Source organism: Physeter macrocephalus, chromosome 1, assembly GCF_002837175.3.
Source record: "Physeter macrocephalus isolate SW-GA chromosome 1, ASM283717v5, whole genome shotgun sequence".
NCBI lineage: Eukaryota > Metazoa > Chordata > Mammalia > Artiodactyla > Physeteridae > Physeter > Physeter macrocephalus.
This window is the reverse complement of record NC_041214.2, coordinates 133,436,761-133,461,081: the sequence shown is the minus strand read 5'-3', so window position 1 is coordinate 133,461,081 and position 24,321 is coordinate 133,436,761. Positions and strand designations below refer to the sequence as shown.

Here is a 24,321-nt window from a genome sequence, read left to right as displayed (position 1 = left end):
CAAAACTCAACTATGTAAGCATAAATTATTCATATTATAAAGAAAAATTAGAGTCCCGTGTAAAATTTTCCATATGTATGTATATGTATATGTGTATTTATTTATTTTGTTATGTTGTAGTAAGCCTTTTTCCAAGATCTTTATTCTGGAGAGGCGTTGGAGTTAAGGGTAGGAAAATTCTGTTAAACAGTAAATCTATCAGTAATTAGAAACAATACTTTATCTTCAAAAATAATACTCTAATAATAATACTCTACCAACACTTAACATCAATAAAACAAATGACTGTGCCCCATTTAAAATTCCAGAAACTTTTGTTTCTTTAATGAGTAAGACCTTTAGATGTTCCATATTTCAAAACAATACGATATGAAATGTTTTAAAAGGATATACAACTTAAATATAATATTTTACTCCTAAACTGAAAACAAATATAGCAGCTAATAAAAACATATGCGCCTTTCAACTACACCAAAAAGAACCAAAGCTGAAGTAGTTACTTTTTTGTTCTTCACCTCTGTTTAAACAAAACACAGCTCCAAGAAAAAGTTTTCATTACATTCTAATTAAAATATTAAGAAAGAGAAGTAAACTTACTCGTATCTGCTTGGCTTCCCACGCTGATATATCTATCATTGCCAGGTAGCGCTGTTTGGTAGTAAGTTGTCTCCTCCTGCTGAGGAGTCTTGGCATTCTTCGCAGTAAGGAAAGCCACTGCTAGTTCCAAGTTTCCGTTACTATCCTTCAAATATCAAGGACGGAACATCAAATAATTTGGAATAACTCTATACATTCTCATATGATTATGCAATTTTCTCCATAACAACTAATACTAATAGTAAAAATCATTTTCAGATTTAAAATTATTCTTTGTGATTCTTAATTTTACAGTATAAATTCACTGTAAACAAAGTAAACTATATAAATAGTAATTCCTTTTTCTATTAATTAAAACTACTAATATAACGTAAAAATCAATTCTATAAATGATTATCCAATCATAACTTACACTCCTAAACAAATGAACAAACTAAAAAATGTTTTCTGGAACTGGCCACATAAAAGGGTGAAAAATAAATATTTAAAATAGTACTTCAGCAAACAAGGACAATAAAAGATATTCCCTTTAGTATGTATGCTGACTGCCTACCTGGAGGCAAACTAACAAGCAAATATCAAAGACTCATAAGAAGAAAACAGCAAAATGGTCTGAAGCTTGATAGAGAGACACAGAGAACTCCTAGAAATAGTCAATACTATCAAGATGAAAGTCCTACCCAAATTAAATATATAAATTGTATGTAGTTCTCATCAAAAGTATACCTGGACACTTTGTTATAAAGCAGAAACTAACACATCATTGTAAAGCAATTATATTCCAATAAAGATATTTTAAAAAAAAAGAAAAAGTATACCTGGACAAAATTATTCTAAAGTTAATTTAGAAGAAAACAGATGCTAAAAAACTAAGAATTTTTGAAATAGCAAAATGAGAAGAGACTTGCCCACTTATCTCTATATTCTCTCCACAGTTAACAATAAATATAACACTAGCTCTATGACAGCTAACTGAAACCACATTATGAAATCCAGATATTAGTAACGAAGCTATCTTTGTAACAGAAGGCCATAACCCATAATACTACGTAGGCCTTTAGAAGTTTAGCATACACACGAAGCATAATAGGAGGCCAGCGGAAGGTTTTGGACAGAAATGACATGGTATGACTTACATTTTAAAAGGATTACTCTGGCTGTATGCTGGGAATAGACTATAGGAGAGAATGGGTCCAAGCAGAGAGTCCAACATTATTTGCTATCATATTAAATGTGGGGAGGGATAAAGGGAGAAAGAACAGGATGATTCCAAGATTTGAGGCCTGAGCAACTGGAAGAATGAAGTCCCCAACCCATCCTAACTCCAATTCTAGCAGCCTTTGAGGAGAGAAAAAAGTTAAGAGTGCAGTCTGAAAAGCACCGCTGTTTTAAACTTTGTTATCTGTCACAACCATTATAAGATTCTTAAATGAATCATCCAAAATATGGGTTTAGCATAGTCTATAGTTAGGTAAGTAAACTAGTCGTAAAATAACTGTAGTAACAATGGCTAACATTTATTGAACATTGACTATGTGCCAAGAAATGTGCTAAGGGCTTTCCATATACTCTCTCATACAGTAATAATAAACTAAATGCAGCAGGGATCTACACTTACTTTGGAGGTATAAATAAATTCTCAAAATAAAATAGAGTAAAAGTGCTAAAATCGATCAATGACATTGTGGCTCCCAAAAGTAGACTCCTTGTCAGTATATTGCTGAGAGTCAACTCATTATTAAACATCTTACAAATTTATATTGAGCAACAATTAAGGTTTAAGTATGCTGTTTTCCTCCCCAGATACTGGTAACTGAAACAAAAGTTTAAAAAAAAAAAACAAAAAAAACCATGGTCACACAACCTACCTCAAAGGAAATGTGGACAATCATTTAATTCTTTACGTTTATTTAATTTAGCATATACTACGTGTTTCCCAAGTTAAAAAAATAAATAAATAAATAAGTGAACTCCCCAAATTTGCCCTGATAAAGTAATGGCTGTAGCCCCACACTCAGTGATACAGAACGGGAAAGGCGATTTCTGAAAATAGACATGGAACGATTTAATCATATTTAGCAGAATAAAGAAAGGACTGGCAATCATCTAAATGTCAGAATCATAAAAACTGAGGTACAACACTTTTGCTTCCTCTCCAAATACTTACAGTGGCTTCATAACCATGCATTAAAATGCTCCTAACAGTACTGTTTCATCGTTTTCCTGATCGGGAAAAAAGCTGAAGCAAAGCTTCCAGTAAAAGGAAAAATTATGTGTGGCACTGGGATCAGGCTGCTTGGTTTCTATTCCAAGCTCCTCCACATACTATGTGATCTTCAGCAAGTCACTTTAAGTCCTCTGTTTCCTTATCTTTTAAAAAGGGGATAAAAATAATACCTCCGTCATAGTTATTAGGAGGATGAGTTAGCCACATAAAGTACTGAGAATAGCACTGTAAGTGCTTAATAAGTGCTAGTTATTATCACTACAATTATGATGATTATGATTACAATCATCCAAAAGATAAATTATTTCTAGAAACAAATGAAGAACTTTTGGCACAAAATCAAAAATGATGTAATTAATGTTGTCTCTCAGAGCAACTTGCAAAGGACTGAAGCTATGTGTATGCCTATAGTAACAAAAATGCTGTACTGCTGTTAGCCTTTGGCAGCAATCTATAAATAAACTCAAAATGCAGTCTAGTTCTTGAACATCTTTCATTCACTTGCTCTCTTTCAATGTGCATATCCATGTGATGTGACTCATCTGGGTGCCACTGTGGAAATGAGCATACTTCGTAAAATATAACAAAAATCATGCCCTTCATTTAGTGCATAATAGAACAGTTTGATGTTGAATGTTCTTAAGGTGCAGTTAATTGAATGTTAGCCAATTTATATTTCTCCTCCTTGGAAGAAAAAAATGTAACTTCTGATACTCTACTTTCTCCCACCTCCTCTTCCTCCTCCTCCTCTACCCCACCCTACCCCCCACCCCCAATTAAACTCTAAAATCATGTCTCTTGAGTAAAACCAGCCATTAGCACTTGGATTCACTTCCCTCCTTTTTGCATGAAAAGTGTTTCACATGGAGAGGTCTTCTTTCACTCCAAGGTATCTTGGAACATTAGGCTGCTAAAAGCTAACAGGCTTGAAGTTGCAGTATGTTATGTTAAGTAAGGTTCTTACTTTATAAAAGTTCTTTCCTATATCTCTACTACTACCCATGGTATAATTAAAAAACTCAAGTTTCAAATATGGTAGGCAGTGGAGATGAGGGTGTATTAGAAAACTGTATGTCACGAAACAGAGGCCATACCTTCAAGGCTTGCTGTAGTATCTGGGCATCATTAATCCCAGTAATTTCTCTCAGCTGGTTCAAAAACGTCTGCTGGTGCTAGAGGAAGGGAAAAACCAAAAGTGTTATCTATGAAATCTGAAAATATACAAGGACAAGAAAATAAATGACCTTTGGGAAAAAAACAGAAAACACAAAATAAACTAGAGTGAAAAACAAAAAAACAATAGAACTTGACAAAGACTGAATAAATTTCATTCTTTTAGGAAGAATGAACCATACTGTGGTAGCCCTTATTCCATTCTCACGTTTCTAAAAGCCCATTCTTCACTGCCTAATTTATGCCTTCCAACAAGAAAAGGAGTGATCTGCCTGATGGCTAAACTTAAGAAGAACTAAGGAAAACAGGTATTCATTGGGCTGCTTTGACTAGGGGATGAGACCACAGAATGAAATCCAGGCAGCCCTATTAATCGCTCCCTCTACCGGAAGTCAGCCAGCATTGAGGCACCTAGGATGTTTGGAAAAAACATGCCTTTGGCAGGCCAAGCACTAGGTGGATATATTACACCAGGGGGATTCTACCCTATTCAAGGAAAAAAAGGATCATCTCATTTTCCAATCTGTCATAAAAGATCCGAAATAAAATTGATCACTTGCCCCCATTTGCTTTAAATCTGTTTATACTCTATTGATCTATATAATCGACTATACTCTACTGGAGAGAAAAAGAGGTAGGATAAGATTCTACTACCAAAACCCTTCCCTAAACTTCCCTAATTAAGAACTATGCTCCTCCCTACATCTCTGCATTTCTTAAAACAAGTTCCCCAAACCTGTAAGACGGCACCATGAAATAAAGAAAGTTCAATGGATACGACATGGAAAACAAGTCACCACTAGAATAAAAGGATCTGCTCAAATCTTCTGTCTTCCCACTAAACGTTCGTATGTGACATTCACTAAATGTCACTCAATGTTTCCTCCTCCAGCATCCTGTCCAAGTTCTAGGTAGGATAAAGGGCAAAGGACAAAGGGTGTCTGCTAAATGACTCTGCGTTCTTTAATAAGCCCTATCTAGACTTCCACTTAAAGCCTCACTGAGCAGAACAAAGTCACGTCATGTGGCCACTCATACTTGCAAAGGAGGTTGGGAAATGTATTTTTCAGCTAGGCAAAAAGGTTTTCTGCAAATCTGTTGCTAAGGAAAAAGAAAAGAACGTACTGAACAGGCATTGGCAGTATCTGCCATGCCATCAATGAATTTTAATTTCTATAAACATCTTATTAAAAGCTGAGATAACTGAGACTAAAAATAAATTACATAATAAAGTATATAAACAAAGGTCATCTAAAATGCCAAAAAGAATCAAAATAGTTGAATAAAAGAACTGGACTGCCAAATTCACAGTGCTGAAATATGAGAAAAATAAAATTCTCTTTAGACCTGTCAACTTTTCTACTTTCATTTTAAAATTTACTAATAGCTAGCAACGGAACCACGACTAACTTACACAATACCCAACATTACAAATTAAAGATATATACAAATTTTATAGAAATTCTCCTTATCTAATTCAATGTCTTATTTTAGTAAACATAAAATATTTCAAAGATTTTACAAGCTTGTTTGTAATCACCCCTACCAACACTCCAAACTCCATTCTTTACACAGAATATAATTTTCCTCAACTGCAATGATTCAATCGTGTATCAGTGAAAGACTATTGAATACCCCAAAGAAATCAGTCATGTGTACAAATGATGCTCGCTATTATTTATAATGCTGGAAAAATGGAAACAATGCAAATGTCCTTCCACTAAGGAAGAGGTTCTAAACTGTAATGTGCAAAAGAATGCCTTGATAAATTTGTCAATAAAGAAGATTCCCAGGCGCCACACCCAGAAATTGTGATTCCAGGGGCATCTGGATCTGCTAGGGGATCTGTTAGGGGATCTGCAATTTTAGGAAGCATCTCAATTGATTTTGATATAAATGAACCCAGAAGCACAGTTTGATTTAAGCAAACAACTGTATATTTTTAAATAGCAAATATATAATCTATATAGCAGTTAATCTTTACAAAATCATATTAAGCTAAAGTGGTAAAATACAAAATTTTGTGTGTATACGTTAATGAATACAAGGTAAGATGTAAAAAAGAATGTAAAACCCAGAAAAGTTTACAGAGCCTGCAATGCATTAGACTCCCAATTCTTCTCCCATCTCTGTACCCACACTCTTTGCCACTTCTCACTTCCTCCCACTAGAAACACGATATATTTCCTTGTAGTACTGATGATAGGCTTGGCCATGTGACAAGCTTTCATCAATGGCATATTAGCAAACAGCATGCAAGCAGACATGAAATGTGCTTGCATGGTTGGGCTTGCCCTCTTGAACTTCTGCAACTTCCTCAAGAAGAACATAAGCTGGGTAGCCCACTTGTTGCCCCAGAAGAATGGGGCATGTGAGAAGAGCCACCCCAACCAACCAATCGGAACACGATGACAATATTTTGGTATGCCACTAACTTTTGGTGGGGTCTGTTACACTGACAGTTGACTGCTAGAGAGTACTATAAGAATACTGAGTATTTTATGAAGAGAAGCAACATCTAAAACTTTTTAAAATTTATCTATCTATCTATCTATCTATCTATCTATCTATCTATCTTTGGCTGCGTTGGGTGCTTGTTGCGCGCGGGCTTTCTCTAGTTGCTGCGAGCGGGGGCTACTCTTCATTGTGTTGCGTGGGCTCCTCATTGCGGTGGTTTCTCTTGTTGCAGAGCACGGGCTGTAGGCACATGGGCTTCAGTAGTTGTAGCACAAGGGCTCAGCAGTTGTGGCTCACAGGCTCTAGAGCGCAGGCTCAGTGGTTATGGCGCACGGGCTTAGTTGCTCTGTGGCATATGGGATCTTCCCGGACCAGGGCTCGAACCCGTGTCCCCTGCATTGGCAGGCGGATTCTTAACCACTGCGCCGCCAGGGAAGTCCTAAGACTTTGTTTTCACTTAGTATTTTGTTCATCTTTCACAATAATGTCAGCTAAATATCCTAATAAAATAATTCAGGTGCATGGTTCTTCATCTCATGAATTTTGACTGAAAAATGAAACAATAAAGAGAAAAGGAATGAGGGTGGGGAAGAAGGCAGAGTGGGAAGGAGAAAAAGTAAATGTATTTTCTTAACTAAGTTAGCAAGAAACGGGACCGAGCTCTAAAGAGGTGAGCTATGAGAAAAATTCTAAGTTTATGGAAGAGAAGTCACCTCATTTGACAAGTTTTCCCCTTTGCTATTGGCATCTTCCAGCTGTGCTTTTCCTGTCTTTGAAAATTTGCACCTTCATTTCCTACAATTACATGTTTTTGTTGCTATTATTTCTGTTGTGATTAAGACCCTGGTCTTCTTTCAAGGTTTGCACCTTCTTATTTACCAAACTTCTGGTCTGATACACCCTGATCCTCAACTAAAAATGTCCTGCATATGGTTCTCTCCTCCTTGACTAGCGATTTTGGATCCAAGGTGGATCTAACCCACTATCATTTCTAGAATTCCTTTTCTGAGCTCTGAGGTCTTCCTTGTATGGATTTCTTATCTACTACAGTATAAGGAGGTGGGTGCAACCTGTTCACACTGCTGGACCAAGAAGAGCAAGACACAATGTTCAAAGAGATTCAATGGCTTGCAAACACCACAAAAATCAATAAGCAAACAAACCAAGACTATCTACAGGCCTTCAGATTCCTTCCTCGATGTAATTTTTACTGAGTGATGACATCCTTAAGTGCCTACTACGTGAAAATTCCAGTACTATGCACTTCAGGGAGAAGAAGGCATCAGTAATTTCAATATAAAGTAAGGATCAGAGTGTTTCACAGAAATTCCTTCTCCCCCCAACCTCCCCACCGTTCATCCTACGTAATGCTGGGTCTGTTTTAAATCTGTTTAAGACTACAACATATTTAACATTGGTGTACTTCTTGAGAATGCAAAAAAGGATCACTGGCTTAAGCCAAAAAAAGAAGACAAGCATTTATTATGCTCTTGCTGTATGCCAGACTGTTTTAAGTGCTTCCAGTGTATAATCTCATTTAATACATGTGCACATGCACACACATAAACCCTCTAGAAAGTTACTCTCATTTTATAACTAATAGAATATTTAAGAGACTAATAAGTACAGAGACAGAAATGACTGACTAATTTCTCAACTCCCACAGCCCATGTGTCTTCCACATTTTTTCTATGGTATCTGATTTTGCAGTTTAAAGATTCAGTGAAAAATGAAAACTCAGCCCAAAATCCATTACTATGCTGACATAAAATACTTAGATAATGGCACAAGAAAACTGGAGCACTGATGACCACAAGGCAGGAAAGCTTTCTGTGTTAAGGGGTGAGGGACTCTTAAGTCAGTCCTTGGTTCCTTTGACTGAATTTCTAAATATAAATAAAACTTGGTTTAGTGCAAAAGAAAGAAAGACAAAGGTTTCCATCTTCAGGGAAAAAAACGGTAACTCTTAGAATAACCTCTAAAAAAAACTCAAAATCTCTAAGAAAAGAAGAAAAAAACCCAATTTGATAGAAAATCCCAAAGTATTCATAAACTTCAGAATCACATGCCCTAAACTTCAGAATCAGCATTGCTAGGCACCAAATGGTAAACATTTCAAAGTTACCTATTAATGAAAGGATTAACTATACTACTGCCTTTAAGGTACATAACCATACATATATCTATTTTTACAAATACCTTCTGCATCTACCTAATTAACACCGAACTGCCTTACTTCATGTTATCTCTTACCATAACAAAAAGTTCCCAAACTTCACTGACAAATAATTTCAAGTACATAATATATCCTTCAAGTACATCTTTGTAAGACCCAAACCTGCCTCTAACCAGATACATAAGAAAAAAACAAACAAACATCATTTCATTAGTCTTGTTTTTTATTTTTATCCGTAATTTTAAGGAGGACAACATGATGACCTTTCATTTCCCTTCATATGTAATAATCTATGACCTCTCTGAGGAATTTTCCTACAGTACAACCCTTCTTATGGCTTAAAGGGCCCTTTGCATGCCCCAGCTATCTCTAGCTTCATCCTGCACTACTTTCCCCCTCTTCCTCTTCCCTCTTTCATTAGGGTCTACAAAATACTATTCAACTTCCTAATTCAAAGGTCTAACCTTTCTGTTAAGGTTAGAGGTTCCCCTGACACTTACCACAGATTGTAATAACATACTATGTTAATCACCAGACTCTAAATCAAAGAGAGCACAAGACTGTCTATTTCGCTCATGGCTGTGTTCCTGGTAACTAACTAGTACAGTGTCTGGCACACGGTAGGAACTCAATAAATATTGACTGAATAAATGAATATAGCAGAGTTTGCAGAGGTGAACTGGAGTAAGTCAGATCACAGGGCTTGAACTCATCCACAGGAAAGGGGTACAAACTAATTATTGGAGATGGGAACAAGAAGCATGTGTAAATCAAGCCACTTAGCAAATTTTGGACACTTTCCTACATTGCACCTAGAAGTTCACAGAACACTTTATAACCTAGTTCTGGTCCTGTCAATCCTGCCTGAAGGGGAGTGTACAGTACAATATTGTTCAAATTCCCAATTGCAAATAATTTACATATTAATCTCAAGAATAGCTGGGGTATCCTGTATTTTCTACTGCCACAGAGTTAAGGTTTATCCGAATCTTGCTGGGTTAACAGCACTTTATTTTTTATTTATTAAAATAAATTAATCACATACCTCTATGGATGTATAAATCTAAAAGTATGCTTTTTTTATTCTTCACTATTTACATTTAGCCTTAGAAATGCTAGAAATTCTGAATTTAAAGTCTTTTCCCACCTTTTTATAGAATCCAGAGCTACAATCTTAAGCATTATGTAATCCCCCCGCCAAAAAATAAGAAGTGAAGAAATGAGATACTTTGTTCGCCCTCAATAAATGTTTGTTTCCATCCTTCCTCACCTAAGAGTTCATACCCTTACCTTCCACTCCAGCCCTTCAACCAGTCTAACATCTGCATGATGTCCATGCCCCTAACAGAATCTTCCAATCTTCCATCCCTATTAACTGGCAGATATAAGCCATGCATCACAAGTAGAAACTCTAAACACAATTTTCCCCAAATATACTGTTACACAGCGCTATAAGCTAAGTTCACACAAAGTTAAATACATATCTTGGCCAAATAAGAACCTAACACCATGAAACATGGTTTCTACGGCAATATGCATTTAGAGTTCCAAAAACCCAACTTGCAAAATCTTTTGGAACTGTGTTTTTAAATTAGAATGCCTATATTACGTGGGTAAACAAAACTTCTGTGAATCAAATCATATCCTTGAACTGCAATGTTTTCAGTTTAAATAAAGTATATATTTAACTTGTTTTTGATGCTAATGATCTGGCTGATTCCTAATATACCTCTCTTAAGATATATAAAATCTTTGCGTCCAATTAAATCTTTACGTGTCTCTTGGTTTCTGTACTTAAATTTTCATAATTAACTTTCAGTCCAAAAATAAAATCCCTTATACTAATAAAACAAAATAAGTATGCTCTACGTAGAACTTTCAGACTAGAATACTACATAAATCCTAGCAGCTATATGTGTCACAAACAATTCCTTAAAGCAAATACAGTATTTGGTCACACTAATTTACATTCATAATACATCCTACTGACTATTAGGAACTCCATTCTTCTAGATATAATGTTAGGTTTAATAAAGCTTTCTTTCCCGGACCCATAAAAGAGCCATTTGCAGAAGCCTTCAGCCTCCAGCACCTCAGCAAATTTGTCTTCCATCCAGTGGGCTTCAATCACAACCTCTCCAATAAGAACTGAATCTCAGTCTTGGGGCTTGGTAAGACCTCTCCCAAATGTATTCCTTCCTTTATTCTTTAGAGTTCTCTTTGCACTTTAGTAGCCAATCATCTATTACCAGTTAATACGTCTTTGTATTAAACTTTCCCTGTTCAAATTACTGTGTAGTTTTTGTGTCCTAACTGGACTTTTACTCATACAACTTCCTTAAAAGCAATTTTTGTATTCTAATAATACGTTAATGATGCAATTCTGTACTTTTAATAGAATAAGTCTCAAAAACAATAGGAAGAGGAAAATTAACCATATATGGTAAGTGCTATCCAAGAACCACCGCTTACTGAGCACTTATTAAAAGTGTATAAGGCACGAGAGATTTCATTATGTGGGCATGATCAATTAAATCATTGGCCATTGGTGACTGAGCTCAATCTCTAGTCCCTCTCTCCTCCTTGAACTGGGGAGTGGGCTGAAAGTTCTAACTCGCTAATCATAGTGGTTGGTTTTTCTGAGGCACAGCCCCCATCCTGAAACTATCTAGTCCCCCAACCAGGAGTTATCTCATTAGCAAACAAAAGACAGTAAATTTCTGTGGCAGAAACCAGGGGAAAAGACTAAATATTTACTTTTTATTTTACCACACCTAGTCTCATACAGCTACTTGTAGATAACAGAAGGCACCAAATTGTTTTGTTTCTTTGTCCTTGCTCGTGGACTTCTCTTCGTTTAGAATGCTACCTTCAATCTCCCCATACATCTTCAACATTACCTCCTCTATGAGGCCTTTCCTGTTCTTAGATCCTCTCCTTGGTCCTACCAATGTATCCTGTATATACTTCACTTAACTTCTAATATAATGTATGCATTTCTGGCTCCCACCCACTAAACTATAAGCTTTTTTATAGTGTATTATTTATTTCTCTATCTGCTTAAGACAAAGAATAAATGAATGGACATGATAATGAGAGTCAACTGGGTATCTAAGCAGAAATGTACAACAGGAATTGAAAACCTGAAACAAGAGTTTATGTGAAGGTGAAAATTTTATTTTGAAAATACAAACTTGGTAGTAATGAACATATATGACTGAGAAACTACATAATCTCTCAAAGCTTGCAAAGAAGAAAGCAGGAAATCAAAGACTAAACCTTGAAAAACTCCTACAGTTAAGTAGACACACAGTATATGGTATTAAGAGCCAAGTTTTATCATGCTGTATTGCCCAAATGTAAATAGTTTAAATATATGTACTGAAAGTACACAGCAAAAGCTGACAAGCTTAAAATATCTTGCCCATAGCTAGGCCTACTTGCTACTGTCTTCTTACCCATCAATTCTCAACTTCTTTGTGTTTGTAGTACTTGTTCAAATATTAAATATTTTTGGCAGCATACTTGAAAAGGTTTAAAACTTTCACCACAACAAAATTCAGCAACTCCTAAAGGAAGTGGTAATAATTACAACACAACTATTATTCCAGTACAACAATACTGTCACATGGTATCTGCAAAAGGAGTTATCACACTGCACAGCAGTATCTCACCCTCCTGATTATCCAGGCACTAAGACATGCTCACAGGCAAAATACTGTTAAGTTCCAATACATAATATTTATATGGCACTAACTTAAAAGTAAGCTATAATTGTTACCTCTTATTCACAGCAGGTGTATTCTACTCTACACTAAATCACAAAACCTGTTCAGTTCAACCTTCTGCTTAAGAGATACTAGAATGATTACAATACATTTACTAAGCTATAACAAAACAAAAAAAAGTTTTAAACTATGATCATACTTGGTGGCACATCTCTGAAGATTTGACAACAAAAAGGCTGAGAACACTACTCTTAAGACAAAGGCTATCAAATAAGTACCAGGGTCACAGATGGACTGTGGATGACAGAAGCAATAAAATCTACTCCGAATGTCTAATAAAGATATTTTACAAGAATATCCTGATATACATATATTACTTTCCTTGGCTGAAGCTGCAACTGCCAAGTTATCTTCTGTAAAACACTACCATCTGTCAAATTAAGCTAACCTTGTTATTCTGGTTTTTTAATTTTGGTTACATCTGAGTTAACAGTTGGTTTTTGGTTTTAGTGCATAAAAGCTACACAATAGAACATAATAAATGTATGTCTATTTTATATTTATGCAAGCTTCAGTAAAACTATAATAAAAATACTTTAGTTCAAGAAAGAGTTCCAGAAACCTCCTTTCCTGTCTTCCTTTAAAACAGTCCTAACTCAAGGATAAAATAATACTGCCATCAAGTGGAGTATTAATGGGAAGGAGAAACTTTTCAATAAAGCTGCTGGTTCTCCAGATGAGAAAAATCAACTTGGACACCTACTTAGACATGCAAAATTCAAATCCAATTGGAGTAAGACTTAAATACCAAAAGCAAAACAAGAAAAAGATTACACGGCAATAAAAGAGAATATCTTTATGAAACAGGTATGAAAGATCAAAATAAAGGAAACTAATTACATATAAGACTAAATCAAAATGGAATCCTATTCATGAAAGAACAACATAAAGGGAGTAAAAAGACATACTGATAAACGGAAAAAGATATTTGCAGAATATGTAAGTTGGAAAAAAAAAAAGTAGTATATAAACTATAAAGAACTCCTTCAAATCCAAAAAGGTAAAACAATCTCCCCCCCAAGAAAAAAAAACAGAAACAAATGTGAATTTCAAAGGGAAAAAAAACCTCAATGGACCATAAACATATAAAAAGGTCACCAATTAGGTTATCAACACCAGAATGGTTAAGTTCTTGTGTAACCATAAGTATAAATAACCACCACATATGCTCATATGCTTCCTTCTCTATCCCACCAAAGCTTCACATGCTCAGATACACTGGGTGCCCTCTCTCTGATGCCACAAGCAAAAATGGAAATATCATCAGTTCTATTAGTTCTGCAGGCTTATTACCAACATGAAGTCCCGGCCGCACTGGGGAAGAAGCCCGGAAGTCAGTTCTGAGAATATGTATGGTACAACTAGAACAGGCACAAAGAGTGTCCATGACCCCGGAAGGCCTGTGCAGAGAGCTCCTTCTTCCCTCCAAAAGCTGGACATTTTAGACCTGAGGCAGTGGACTGCTGCTAATTTCCTTTCAACCCACTCCTTGGCCCTGTCCTGACCCAAAGCCTTTCTCTAAGGCCTCATGGGAAGACTTTAGGGGCCCTCTTTCTGACACACCAAGACCAGCTCAGAGGCCTCATTGGAAGATACAGCAAGCCTCACACCTCCAGCCCAAGCTTGATTCTGTAGCTCCATTTCAAAGAAATGAGACATTTGATTTTGCATGTATTCTGGCTCAAATTATGATGCATAAACTTTTGTATATGCAAGTGTATGGTTGGTTCTCACATTAGTGCAAGCACAGCATCAGATCCTGGCCACTAGCGGTTCTTCATTCCTGGTCCCTCTCTCTACCCTCCTCCCCCACATCTTTCCTCTTCACTAAGGACCTAGCTCTTAGCTCTGCAGCCAATCCTGTCCTCAAAGCTAGTGCCACTCACCCCAACAGAGCGATTTCCAGGCTGAACAACACCAACAAAAACCCAACAAATAATAAGTTTCCAGTTCAAAACAAGCTATTCTTCTGTCTTATTTTCACATGGACCAAAAACCATAAGAAAAGTCTTCCTCTGCTCAATTGTTTACCTGTCCACAGCTCATCCCACCCCATCACTGGTCCCCCAAAATCTTTCCAAACTTCCAAGCTAACTACAATGTGAAAGTATTTTTGCACCCTGTGGGAAAAAATACACATCATAAAGATCATTCTTGTGTGTGCTATTAATTATTAAAGAGATTAATGTTAGTCTGAGGCATGAAGAAAAGGCTTTTCATTCCTCAGTAGTGAGCATTCTTTATGAGATATTACTTTAAAAAATATAAAATGAAGGAAAAATTGTGCAATTTCATTCTGTTTTGTAAGCATATCAGTACATGCTCCTAAGTGTTTTGCCTCTAGGAACATCTTTTACTTTTTTGCCATTTTCAGACTTGGAAAAATAAGTAGCTTTTGTTATTGCTGATCCTGTCAGAATGTAAAACTGAATAATGTATGAGAAACAATACTTAAAAGTCATCCAAAAATAGCCAAAAAGCACATGAAAAGATGTCCAAAACCATTAGTCATTAGGGAAATACATATTGACACCACAATGAGGTACCACTACATACTCATTAAAATGGCTAAAATATAAAAACTGACAATACCAAGTGTTAACAAAGATACAGACCAACTGGAACTCTCATACATTGCTGATGGGAATGTACAATGGTACAACCACTTTGAATAACCATTTAGCCATATCTTACAACAACTCCACTCCTATGTATTTGTCCAAGAGAAATACTTTAGAAGTACATCAGGTAACAACGTAACGAACTGTCCTTTAAAAGCAGCAATAAAGAGGGATGTGAGGCAGTTTACAGAGATACCATAAAACATTACCAAAACTTGATGGAGAAATCATGGGGAAAATAAGGGATGAGGATTAAAATGAAGTCATCGATAAGTTTTTCCACAGACAAAAGGCAGCCTGGGACTTCCTTGGTGGTGCAGTGGTTAAGAATCTGCCTGCAATGCAGGGGACACAGGTTCAAGCCCTGGTCCAGGAAGGTCCCACATGCCGCAGAGCAACTAAGCCCGCGGACCACAACTACTGAGCCTGCGCTCTAGAGCCCACGAGCCACAACTATTGAGCCCACATGCCACAACTACTGAAGCCCACGCACGTAGAGCCTGTGCTCCGCAACAGGAGAAGCCACTCCAATGAGAAGCTCGCGCACCACAACGAAGAGTAGCCCTGCTCGCCACAACTAGAGAAAGCCCGCGCAGCAACAAAGAGCCAACATAGCCAATAAATAAATAAATTAATTAATTTTTTACAAAGGCAGGCTAAGGACATGGTGGGGGAGGGCGGGGGGGCGGGGCAAGGACCACAGGGTCCTGCTCTGTTTCACTATGACAAGATCAGGGTGTAGCAAGAAAACTCTGGATAGTTGTTTATAAAGGTCTCCTAGGGTGACATTAGCTTAGAAATTATTACATTTAAGGGTGTGATCTTATACTATCAGTGTCCCAGAGTAGATTGGCATGTTTTAGTCCACAAGAGTAAAAAACAAGAAAGAAAATAAACCAAACCATTTGTTCATTTGTTGGGGGGTGAAGCCGAAAAAATAAATAAATTTAAAAAAATAAAAATAAAAGCAGCAATAAAACAGAAACATCCACTATCATCACTTCTAATCAACATTTATCATATGTCTTACCTAGTATAAGAAAAAATGAAATTATAGGCATAAAAATTGCAAATAAGTAAAACTGTCATGATTTATTTATGATATGATCTTTTATGTAGAAATTCCAAAATTATCTATGAAAGTATTAGAATAAAGTTTAGCAAGGTGGCTAAATATAAGATCACTATACAAAAGCCAACTGCATTCATACACACCAGTAACAAATAACAAACATTTTAAAGCACCAATATTATTGTTATCAGAAAGTATCAACTACATAGGACAATGTATAAGAATTCTACTGTTAAAATTATAAACTAAAAAAAAAAATTAAAGAAGACCTAAATAAAAAGAATTGTTCATGGATAGAAAGACTCAATATCATAAAGATGTTAATGATCCCAAATTGGTATATAGATTCAATAAAATTACTAAAAAACTCAAACAGGGTTTTTCAGAGAACTTGGTAAAATTATTCTAAACTTTCTAAGGAAGATAAAGTACCATAACACTTCGGAAGAAGAGGGGCAAACTTATTTTTTCAGTACTAGAGATTACTATGAAGCCAAAGCAACGAAGACAGGATGGTATTCACAAAACGAACGACGGAACAAAACAGCAGAGGGTGAAAAAAAGCATTTTCCATAAAGCTTTTATATATGACAGAGATGGTATGTCAGTTCAGTGGGTGAGAGCATTAACTTTTCAATAAGGTAAGATTAACAACAACAAAAAATCATATACAAAATAAAAATTAAATTGGATCCCTACCTCACACCAGGTACAAAAAATTAAGTACAGACAGTATAAGGTCTAGATGTTACAAACATAACTTTAAAATTCTTATTACTATATAGATGAATTTCATTTATATATCAAGGTGAAAAAAGTTTCCAAAGTTAAAACAACTAAAATTAAAAATATATACCTTCAGGAATTCAGAGCGGCAATAAATAGGAACTCAAGGGGAGAATGAAGACAGGATTCAACCGGATTACAATCTCAAATGAAAATAGAGGGATGCATGAGGGAACTATATGGTTAGATATAGGTTACTTTCAAAGTTCTCACTTGTGTTTTAAGTAGTGCATTCAATGTGTGCTTATCATTAAAGATTAATATGCTATTTCACAAGTAAATAAAAACATATTTGCATAGATAGCTGATCATGTCCAACATTTATGGTTAATTCGATTCTGTGTACTTCAGAACCAGCTAGTGTATACATTATTAAAACAAACCCACAAAAATGTATCTGACCACCTGTGGAGGGAGTAAATACAGAATTGGCATTACAAAAATAATAATGTAGACAAAGTAAAAAGTTATTCTAGCACATAGAGCAAAAAGGGAAAGAAATCATAAAATGAAATTTGAAGCAAGGTAGAGAGATGAATGGTATCTAATATTCAAATAATGTAGTTTCAGAGGAGAAAGAAAAAAGGAATAAAGTAGAAGTAACAATTCTTAAATATATATCTTTTTCCTGAGAAGAACACTAAAGTTTTCAGATCAAAAAACCTCGCCAGGATGGTTAAAAATACACACACACACACACACACACACACACACACACACACGTGTGAAATTTCTGAATTCTAAAACCAAAGAAGAAATCTTATAAGCTTATACAGAGGGTTAACAACTTACCTACCAAAAAAAAAAAAAAAATCAAACGGTATTAAACTACACAGAAAAACATTCTTAAAATTAAACACCTAAACACCTATTTTTTAAAAACTTGTTAGCTACTAACATGTAACGCAATTAAGTAATATTTTTGATGTAAGGTATATTGTAAAAAATTTTAAATATCATTTAAATTAGAATTCCAAATTATCCCAACAAAATCAAGAATGCTATAAGTAAAAATATGCTAAACAGTCTTATCTTATTGGGGGCACAGGGAAGGAGAGAAAACTATTAATTATTTACAGAAAAACACGTTTAAATATATTCGTTTAGAATTAAAAGAGCAGAAAAAGCTCTTTAAACAAATGAAAGTCAGAGGGCAATAAAAAGATTAAATTTGTTATCACTATATATGTAAACGATGAAATCTTACTAAAAGACCAGCAAAAACACAAGTTTGGATTAGATCCATTAGAAATACAAAGATAATTTGATGAAATTACATTAAAAGCAGAGACATCAATATCTCTCAGAATTTAAGACATAAAGAAAAAAAAACATGAAATATTCAAATGACACTATAAGTGTTCATTTAATATATAAATATAGAACTCTATAACTCTCAAAAAATACATATCCTTTTCATATGATCATTAAAGCCTCATGTACTTAGTTGTAAGAAATTCTTAATAAATTTCTAAAACTATTACAAATCATATTCTCTAAACGCACTGTTTCAATTGTGTTGAAACTAAGAATCCACAATTTTAAAAATGCAACAAAAAAAGCAAAACAAAAAATATTTTTAAACAATGAAAGAAAAAATTTTAAAGATACTAGTCAAAATTTGGAAAGTGTAACTAAAACTTGCTCTAAATAAAATGGTCAGCCTAATATCGTCCTATTCATCAAAACTTCAAAGTAACAAGTGCTTAGGCTGAAAGATCAAAAATAGTTAAAAGCTACAAATTTTGAATGGTTTAACCTAATGCTACACTAAACAATTCCAAAAGTGTAGGAAAAAAACAAAAAGCTTTCTAATGCTTTTATGAGCTAACCTTAATAGCCCATATACATATAAAAGCAAACCTTGTAACCAATCTCATTTAAAAACAAAGATTCTAATTTTTTTTTTAATTTAGCATACTGAATTTGGAGGCATCACGACTGAATGTGATTTTGCCAGAAAGCAATACAGATTAATGGTTAACAGCAGAAGCCCCGGAGTCGCGTGGCCCAGAGTTTAAATCCCACTCTTAACATATACTAACAATGAAATGTTGCTTGAAATGTTGCTTTAGTTCTTAACTTCTCTATTACTGTTTCCTCAACTGGAACATGAAGGTAAAAAAAAAAGTCTCCACCTAAAAAAGTGGTTGGGAAGATTAAATGAAAAGAATGTTATAAAACTCTTAGCATAATTTCTTAACATAGTACATAGTAAATATTCCTTCTATTACAATCGTTCTTCTTATTGACATATAAAAAATCATCAGTTGTTGCAAAAAAAAAAAAGACATTTGATAAAGAGTCAACATCTGAATCTGATTTAAAAGCATTTAAAAACTTATAACTGTAAGGACATTTCATATTACAATGAAACAATACATAACAGAAACTAGTATTAACCCTAGTAGTATTCTGTAATCTTAGCTAAAACAAAATAGTTTGAGTAAAGGGGTGTAAAGATTGACAAAGAGGAGGTCAGATGATAATTATTTGCAAATGATATGGCCTGCATACAAAGAATATTGAAGAATATCAACAGAATATTAGAACTAATGAAAATTCAGTAAGGCAGCTGGATACAATGTTAGTATAACAAATCAAAATTAGGTGAGAAAAGAAAGGAGTAAAAAGGGAATAAGCAGCTGGATCCCTTTCTCTCTGCAAACCAAGTCTTATGCTAATACCAAGATAACCAAGTATTTCATACTAAAGAATATCCATTTTATATAATGTTTAGAGTGATTTATATAATGTTAACTGTCCCTTGAAATGTTGTATTATATTTTTATAACTTGAGATAATAACTAAATTAGAAAATACTACATTATTTTAACTAAGAAATTTACCCTGAATTCAGCTTGTATTGTTTTGCAAGTTTTGTTTTAACTCTTAATTTGGTTAATCTGTGACATCCTTCCCACCTAACCCCCGGCTAACTGAAAGCTGACTGTTGATCCATAAGATTCCTTCTGCCTCCATCCTCTACTATTTATTTTTTATCCTCCCTGTCTTGAATAAATGTATGCTTAGCTCCACTAAACACTCAGATCTTAAAAAGTTGCTCATGTCTAATCATACTAACTTTAAGGCTTTAAAAGAAGATTCAGAGGCATTTAATGACTTGCCCAAGGTCATAGAAAGGTGATTTAGATCAACCCGCATCCTAGTCTTTTCACTACACTGCCTATATTCTAACAGTTGTCCACAGTTCCGAGCTTTCATCGTTTCTCAATAATGTTAAATCGTGAGGTTCAGTTAGGGAACTAAAATAACCCCTGCGCTTGCATTCCTTTTAGAAAACACTCACTCATTCATCAAATATTTACTGAAACCTACTATGTGCAAGGAGCTGTTCTAAGCCCTAGGGTGAAACGAAATAGGCAAAATACCTTCCCTTAGGAAACTTATATTTTATTCAACTCAGGAGGATACATTTAATGAAAATAGTATCCAGCTCACTTAACTCTGCAAATTAAGTTGGTCCCTCGGAGGAAGGCTTCTATATTGCTACCCTAATGAATCCTCATTTGGTAGCATATATATGTCAATGCTACTCAGCAGCATAGCACACGAAGATCAGCGTGGTGCTTTGCGAGGACCTAGAGGGGTGGCATAGGGAGGGTGGGAGGGAGGCTCAAGAGAGAGGAGATTCGGGAGGGAATATATGTATGCCTATGGCTGATTCACTTTGTTGTACAACAGAAACTAACACAGCATTGTGAAGCAATTATACTCCAATAAAGATGTATTTTTTTAAAAAAAATCCTTATTTGGGACCTGAATCTATGAATCAAATTTCTGAGATGCAAGGATCCTGCACTTAGGTAAATTATCAAGCACAAAGACTGAATACACACGTTCAAGAACAAAATTATGACAGATTTTAACTGTAGCTAATCTGCTGCTAACTCCACCTCACCTGTATCATCTTAAACCTCAAAAAAACAGCTCTCTGCAGTTACACTTAATCTCATAACTCCCTGCCATGGCTAAACTTGAGCAATCAAGCAAAGAACACATCAGAGGAAAAGACAGCCCTTGCCTTATGTTACGCTGTGACAAGCTACTCTGTAGGTGACAAAAGACATATGAGTGTTGTGCTTTTTTTTTTTTTAAATCATACATCCTTCTGGAAGAAAAAAAATATTGAAAAATAGAAAACTGTTCCAACTACCAAAATATGGCTCTTTATATAAAGCTAATATTATACACGAGCATACAACACACAATTTTTTAAAGGAGAGCAGAAAACAGGCTAAGATTTTGGTTATGCAATATGCACTAGACACTTCTCGTTTTACTAATAATTCATAAAGTTTCTAATTTAAAAGCAAAGAGTTTCACTTTTGTTTCTTCTAAAGTAGTTCATTTCCTAGTTACTAGCTTGAAGTCTACTTCCTAGTTACTAGCATGGTGGATTTAAATCGTCAATTCATTTTAAGTGGATGGTTTAAGGTATTTGAACCTCTATGAATATTTTTAAATAGTTCTGAGTAACCAAGTAATAGTATATTAATATAGAAAGCAAACACATTACATGTTTCTTTTAAAAATAATACATAGACACCATGATGGAAGTATAAAAATAAATGCAATTGTATTGCTCTAAAAAAATGTCCACAGTCTCAATGAGATGATCTGACAGACACACACTAAAAACACCATCATAATGGTAATATTTTAGACTAACAACTACTCCCTTTGTTAAAGGAGGGGACTCAGTAAACTAGGAAACCGGACATGGTGGCCAGGATCACTTTCAGTAATTTGATTCTTGATTCACAATTTTATGCATAAACCTCTGAATTGGGCAGATCTGCCTTACCTAATTTTATGCTAAAGAAGTACTTTAGTCCAAAATCAATTTTAAAAACTCACAAATTTCTTGCCAATGTTCAAATTTAAGAGATGTGAAAAATATGAGTTATATTTCCCACTTTGAAACACATAGGCTTTAATATTCAACTTTGAAGAGAACTATAAACAGAAGCGACACCAAACCTATTAAATATTGCTTAGTATACATATGACCACAAGATCCTCCTCTAAGTGTTAACACTTTGTCACATACTCAATATCAAAAACTAAAGTTTAAGGTATTCCAAACAGAATGGAGGGGATTAGGAGATAAACTGTTCTAAACTCCCATTATTAAATCTAGAATTATTTCACTGTAAATAAACTGCAGTCTGCAATAGTCTTCTAAATTAATCAGTACAGCACACAAGAGTTCCAAAGACAACTTTCCCAAAGTGCCTAAACTAACAATGCACTATCCTTGCTCTCCAAAATTTTTGAGCATCTTCAGTTACCTCAAGTACTATAATAAAATTCTAAAAATAATCTCAAAGCAAAAACTTAGCAAGCTGCGTGTATACACAAAGTCAGCAGGACAGCAGCCCTTATTCTAAAATCAAGCACAGGTAGGATATAACAATGCCAAAACGACAACAGGGTGGGGCATTCACTACTCTCCCAGAAAAATCAAATATACTTTTGGTAGCTGCTGTGAACGCTGGTTACCCCCAGAATTCCAAGACGAGTAAAGCAATGTTTTCCTTTTGCCCAAAATGCTTTTCACACCAATGACCACCCCCCCCCCAAAAAATTAAGTCATAGCCAACTACTTTTCAGGATATGGTGCAAGCCGTGATAGTGCACTTGAGATTTTGAAAGTAAAATCTAGAAAAAAAGTAGCGTCTCTCATTACTTAACGTAAAATATCTGAAGCTTCACAAACCCAGATTTTTTTAAGTGAGTGACCATTTGAATGTGTGACTGAGGCAAGAGTAAAGGGTGAACGATGGAACAAGGTCAAACTTAGGGGACAAAGGATTCCTGGAATAAACAGGGCCAGAAAGGTTTCCTTAAGGGACAGTTTCTATATTCAAAAAAGAAAAAAAGGAAAGAAAACGAAACGGAAGGAAGGAAGGGAGGAAGGGAGGGAGGGAGGAAGGAAAAGGAACCAACCAAATCCTCTACTTTTACACAGAGTCTACCTGGTTAATGTACCTGTCCCGCCAGGCCGACTATTCAATTCTGGTGGAGACCCTTTTGCAAAATAGCAGGCCTGGAATGCTCCTACCTTGTAAATAAAAACTGGGTTCAGAAGGGATGACAACCGGCTATTCCTTTTTTAAAAAAGAAGAGAAAGATAAAGTTTAATTAAGAAGCCATATAGAGGAGTGTAGGAATGTGAGGTCGCGCTCAACCAATACCCGGCACCGTCTGTTACAAGAAAACAATCGGCAAGAAGGAAGTGGACTGAAACCAGCTAACTACACCCCGCTTTCCACACGCAGCCCGGAACTGGGAGCGACGCCCCAAAAGCTGGTAGGGGCGGGGGGCAGCGAGGGGGAATTCCGGGGCAGCGGAGGCCCGGGCGGCGGCGGGGGAGGCCGGGGAGGTCCCGGCCGAGGCGGGTGAGGGCTGCACGTCAGAAGGAGGAGCTGGGACGGGCCGCGCCGGCTCGCGGCTTCGCCTCACCTTCTGCGCCGCGCTCTGCTGCAGCACGTTCTGCTCCACGGTCATGGCCCCCGCAGCGCCGGCGGCGACACAGGCGGCGGCGTCCGGCTCCTCGCGCGTCCGCCGGCCCTGACTGCCACGCTCCGCCGAGCTCCAGGGAGCGGCGCGGACGGACGGGGAGGACAGCGCCCCCGCCAGCCAGGCGCGAAGGCGATGGCGGCCGGCGTGCGCGGGCACCGCGGGCTGGCGGCGAGGCGCGGACAGCGAGGGCCACGGTGGCGGCCCCACGACTCCGCGCGGCCCGCCTCAGCACGGCTCGTCGGCCGCGGCCCGGGCCATGCGTGGGCGGCGGACGCTCGGCGCGGGAGGGCGCGAGCAAGCCCGGACGCGTCACGCGCGCGCTCCTTCGCTGGCGGCTCGCGGGCCACTGCGGGGAAGGGAGAGGGGACAGAGGGAGCGGCCGGAATGGCGCTGTCCTCCTCCTCCCGCCGCGACTCCTCCTCCCCTCCCCTACCCTCCCCCAATCGTCGTCACCGCCCCCGCCCGGCGGCTCCTCCCCCGCCGAGCCCCGCCCGCCGGCCGCCCTAACCCTATATTATGACCCGCGGGGCGGTGGGGCGGGGCGGAGCCGCCCCGGAGCCCCACCCCCCGTACCCGCGCTCCCGGGGGTGGAGCGAGGGAGAGCCACGCGGGCCGGGCTTCGGAGCCGCCCCTGCGGCAGGTTGCGCGACGCCTGCCCTTGGCTCCGCGATGCTCCAAGCCGAGGCGGGAGGGCAGCGTTTCTCTCTGTGCCCAGAATTTGTTAGATCGCTGGCTTTCCGAACTCCTCCAAGACAAAACATTTCTCTCCAGGCCGCATAACGTCCCAAAACCGCTTTGGGTCCCGAATCCCAGCTCCTTTCTATGTCTCTGGCCTTTCTAGGAATTTCACAAGCAGTAAACTCGCCCGAAGGGAA

The 24,321-nt window shown here is 37.0% G+C and overlaps 1 protein-coding gene across 1 annotated transcript in view; it reads right to left on the bottom strand.

Moving 5' to 3' along the window:
* Positions 1 to 23,566, bottom strand: part of USP25 (ubiquitin specific peptidase 25) — a 141,245-nt gene extending 117,679 nt beyond the window's left edge. Inside the window, exons 1-3 of the mRNA XM_024120127.3 lie at positions 23,387 to 23,566; positions 3,919 to 3,996; positions 598 to 742 (exon numbers count right to left, since the gene is read on the bottom strand). Coding sequence (XP_023975895.1) covers positions 598 to 742; positions 3,919 to 3,996; positions 23,387 to 23,431 — 268 coding nt within the window. The 5' untranslated portion in view covers positions 23,432 to 23,566. The remainder of the gene's footprint in view (positions 1 to 597; positions 743 to 3,918; positions 3,997 to 23,386) is intronic.
* Positions 23,567 to 24,321: the final 755 nt, after the last annotated feature.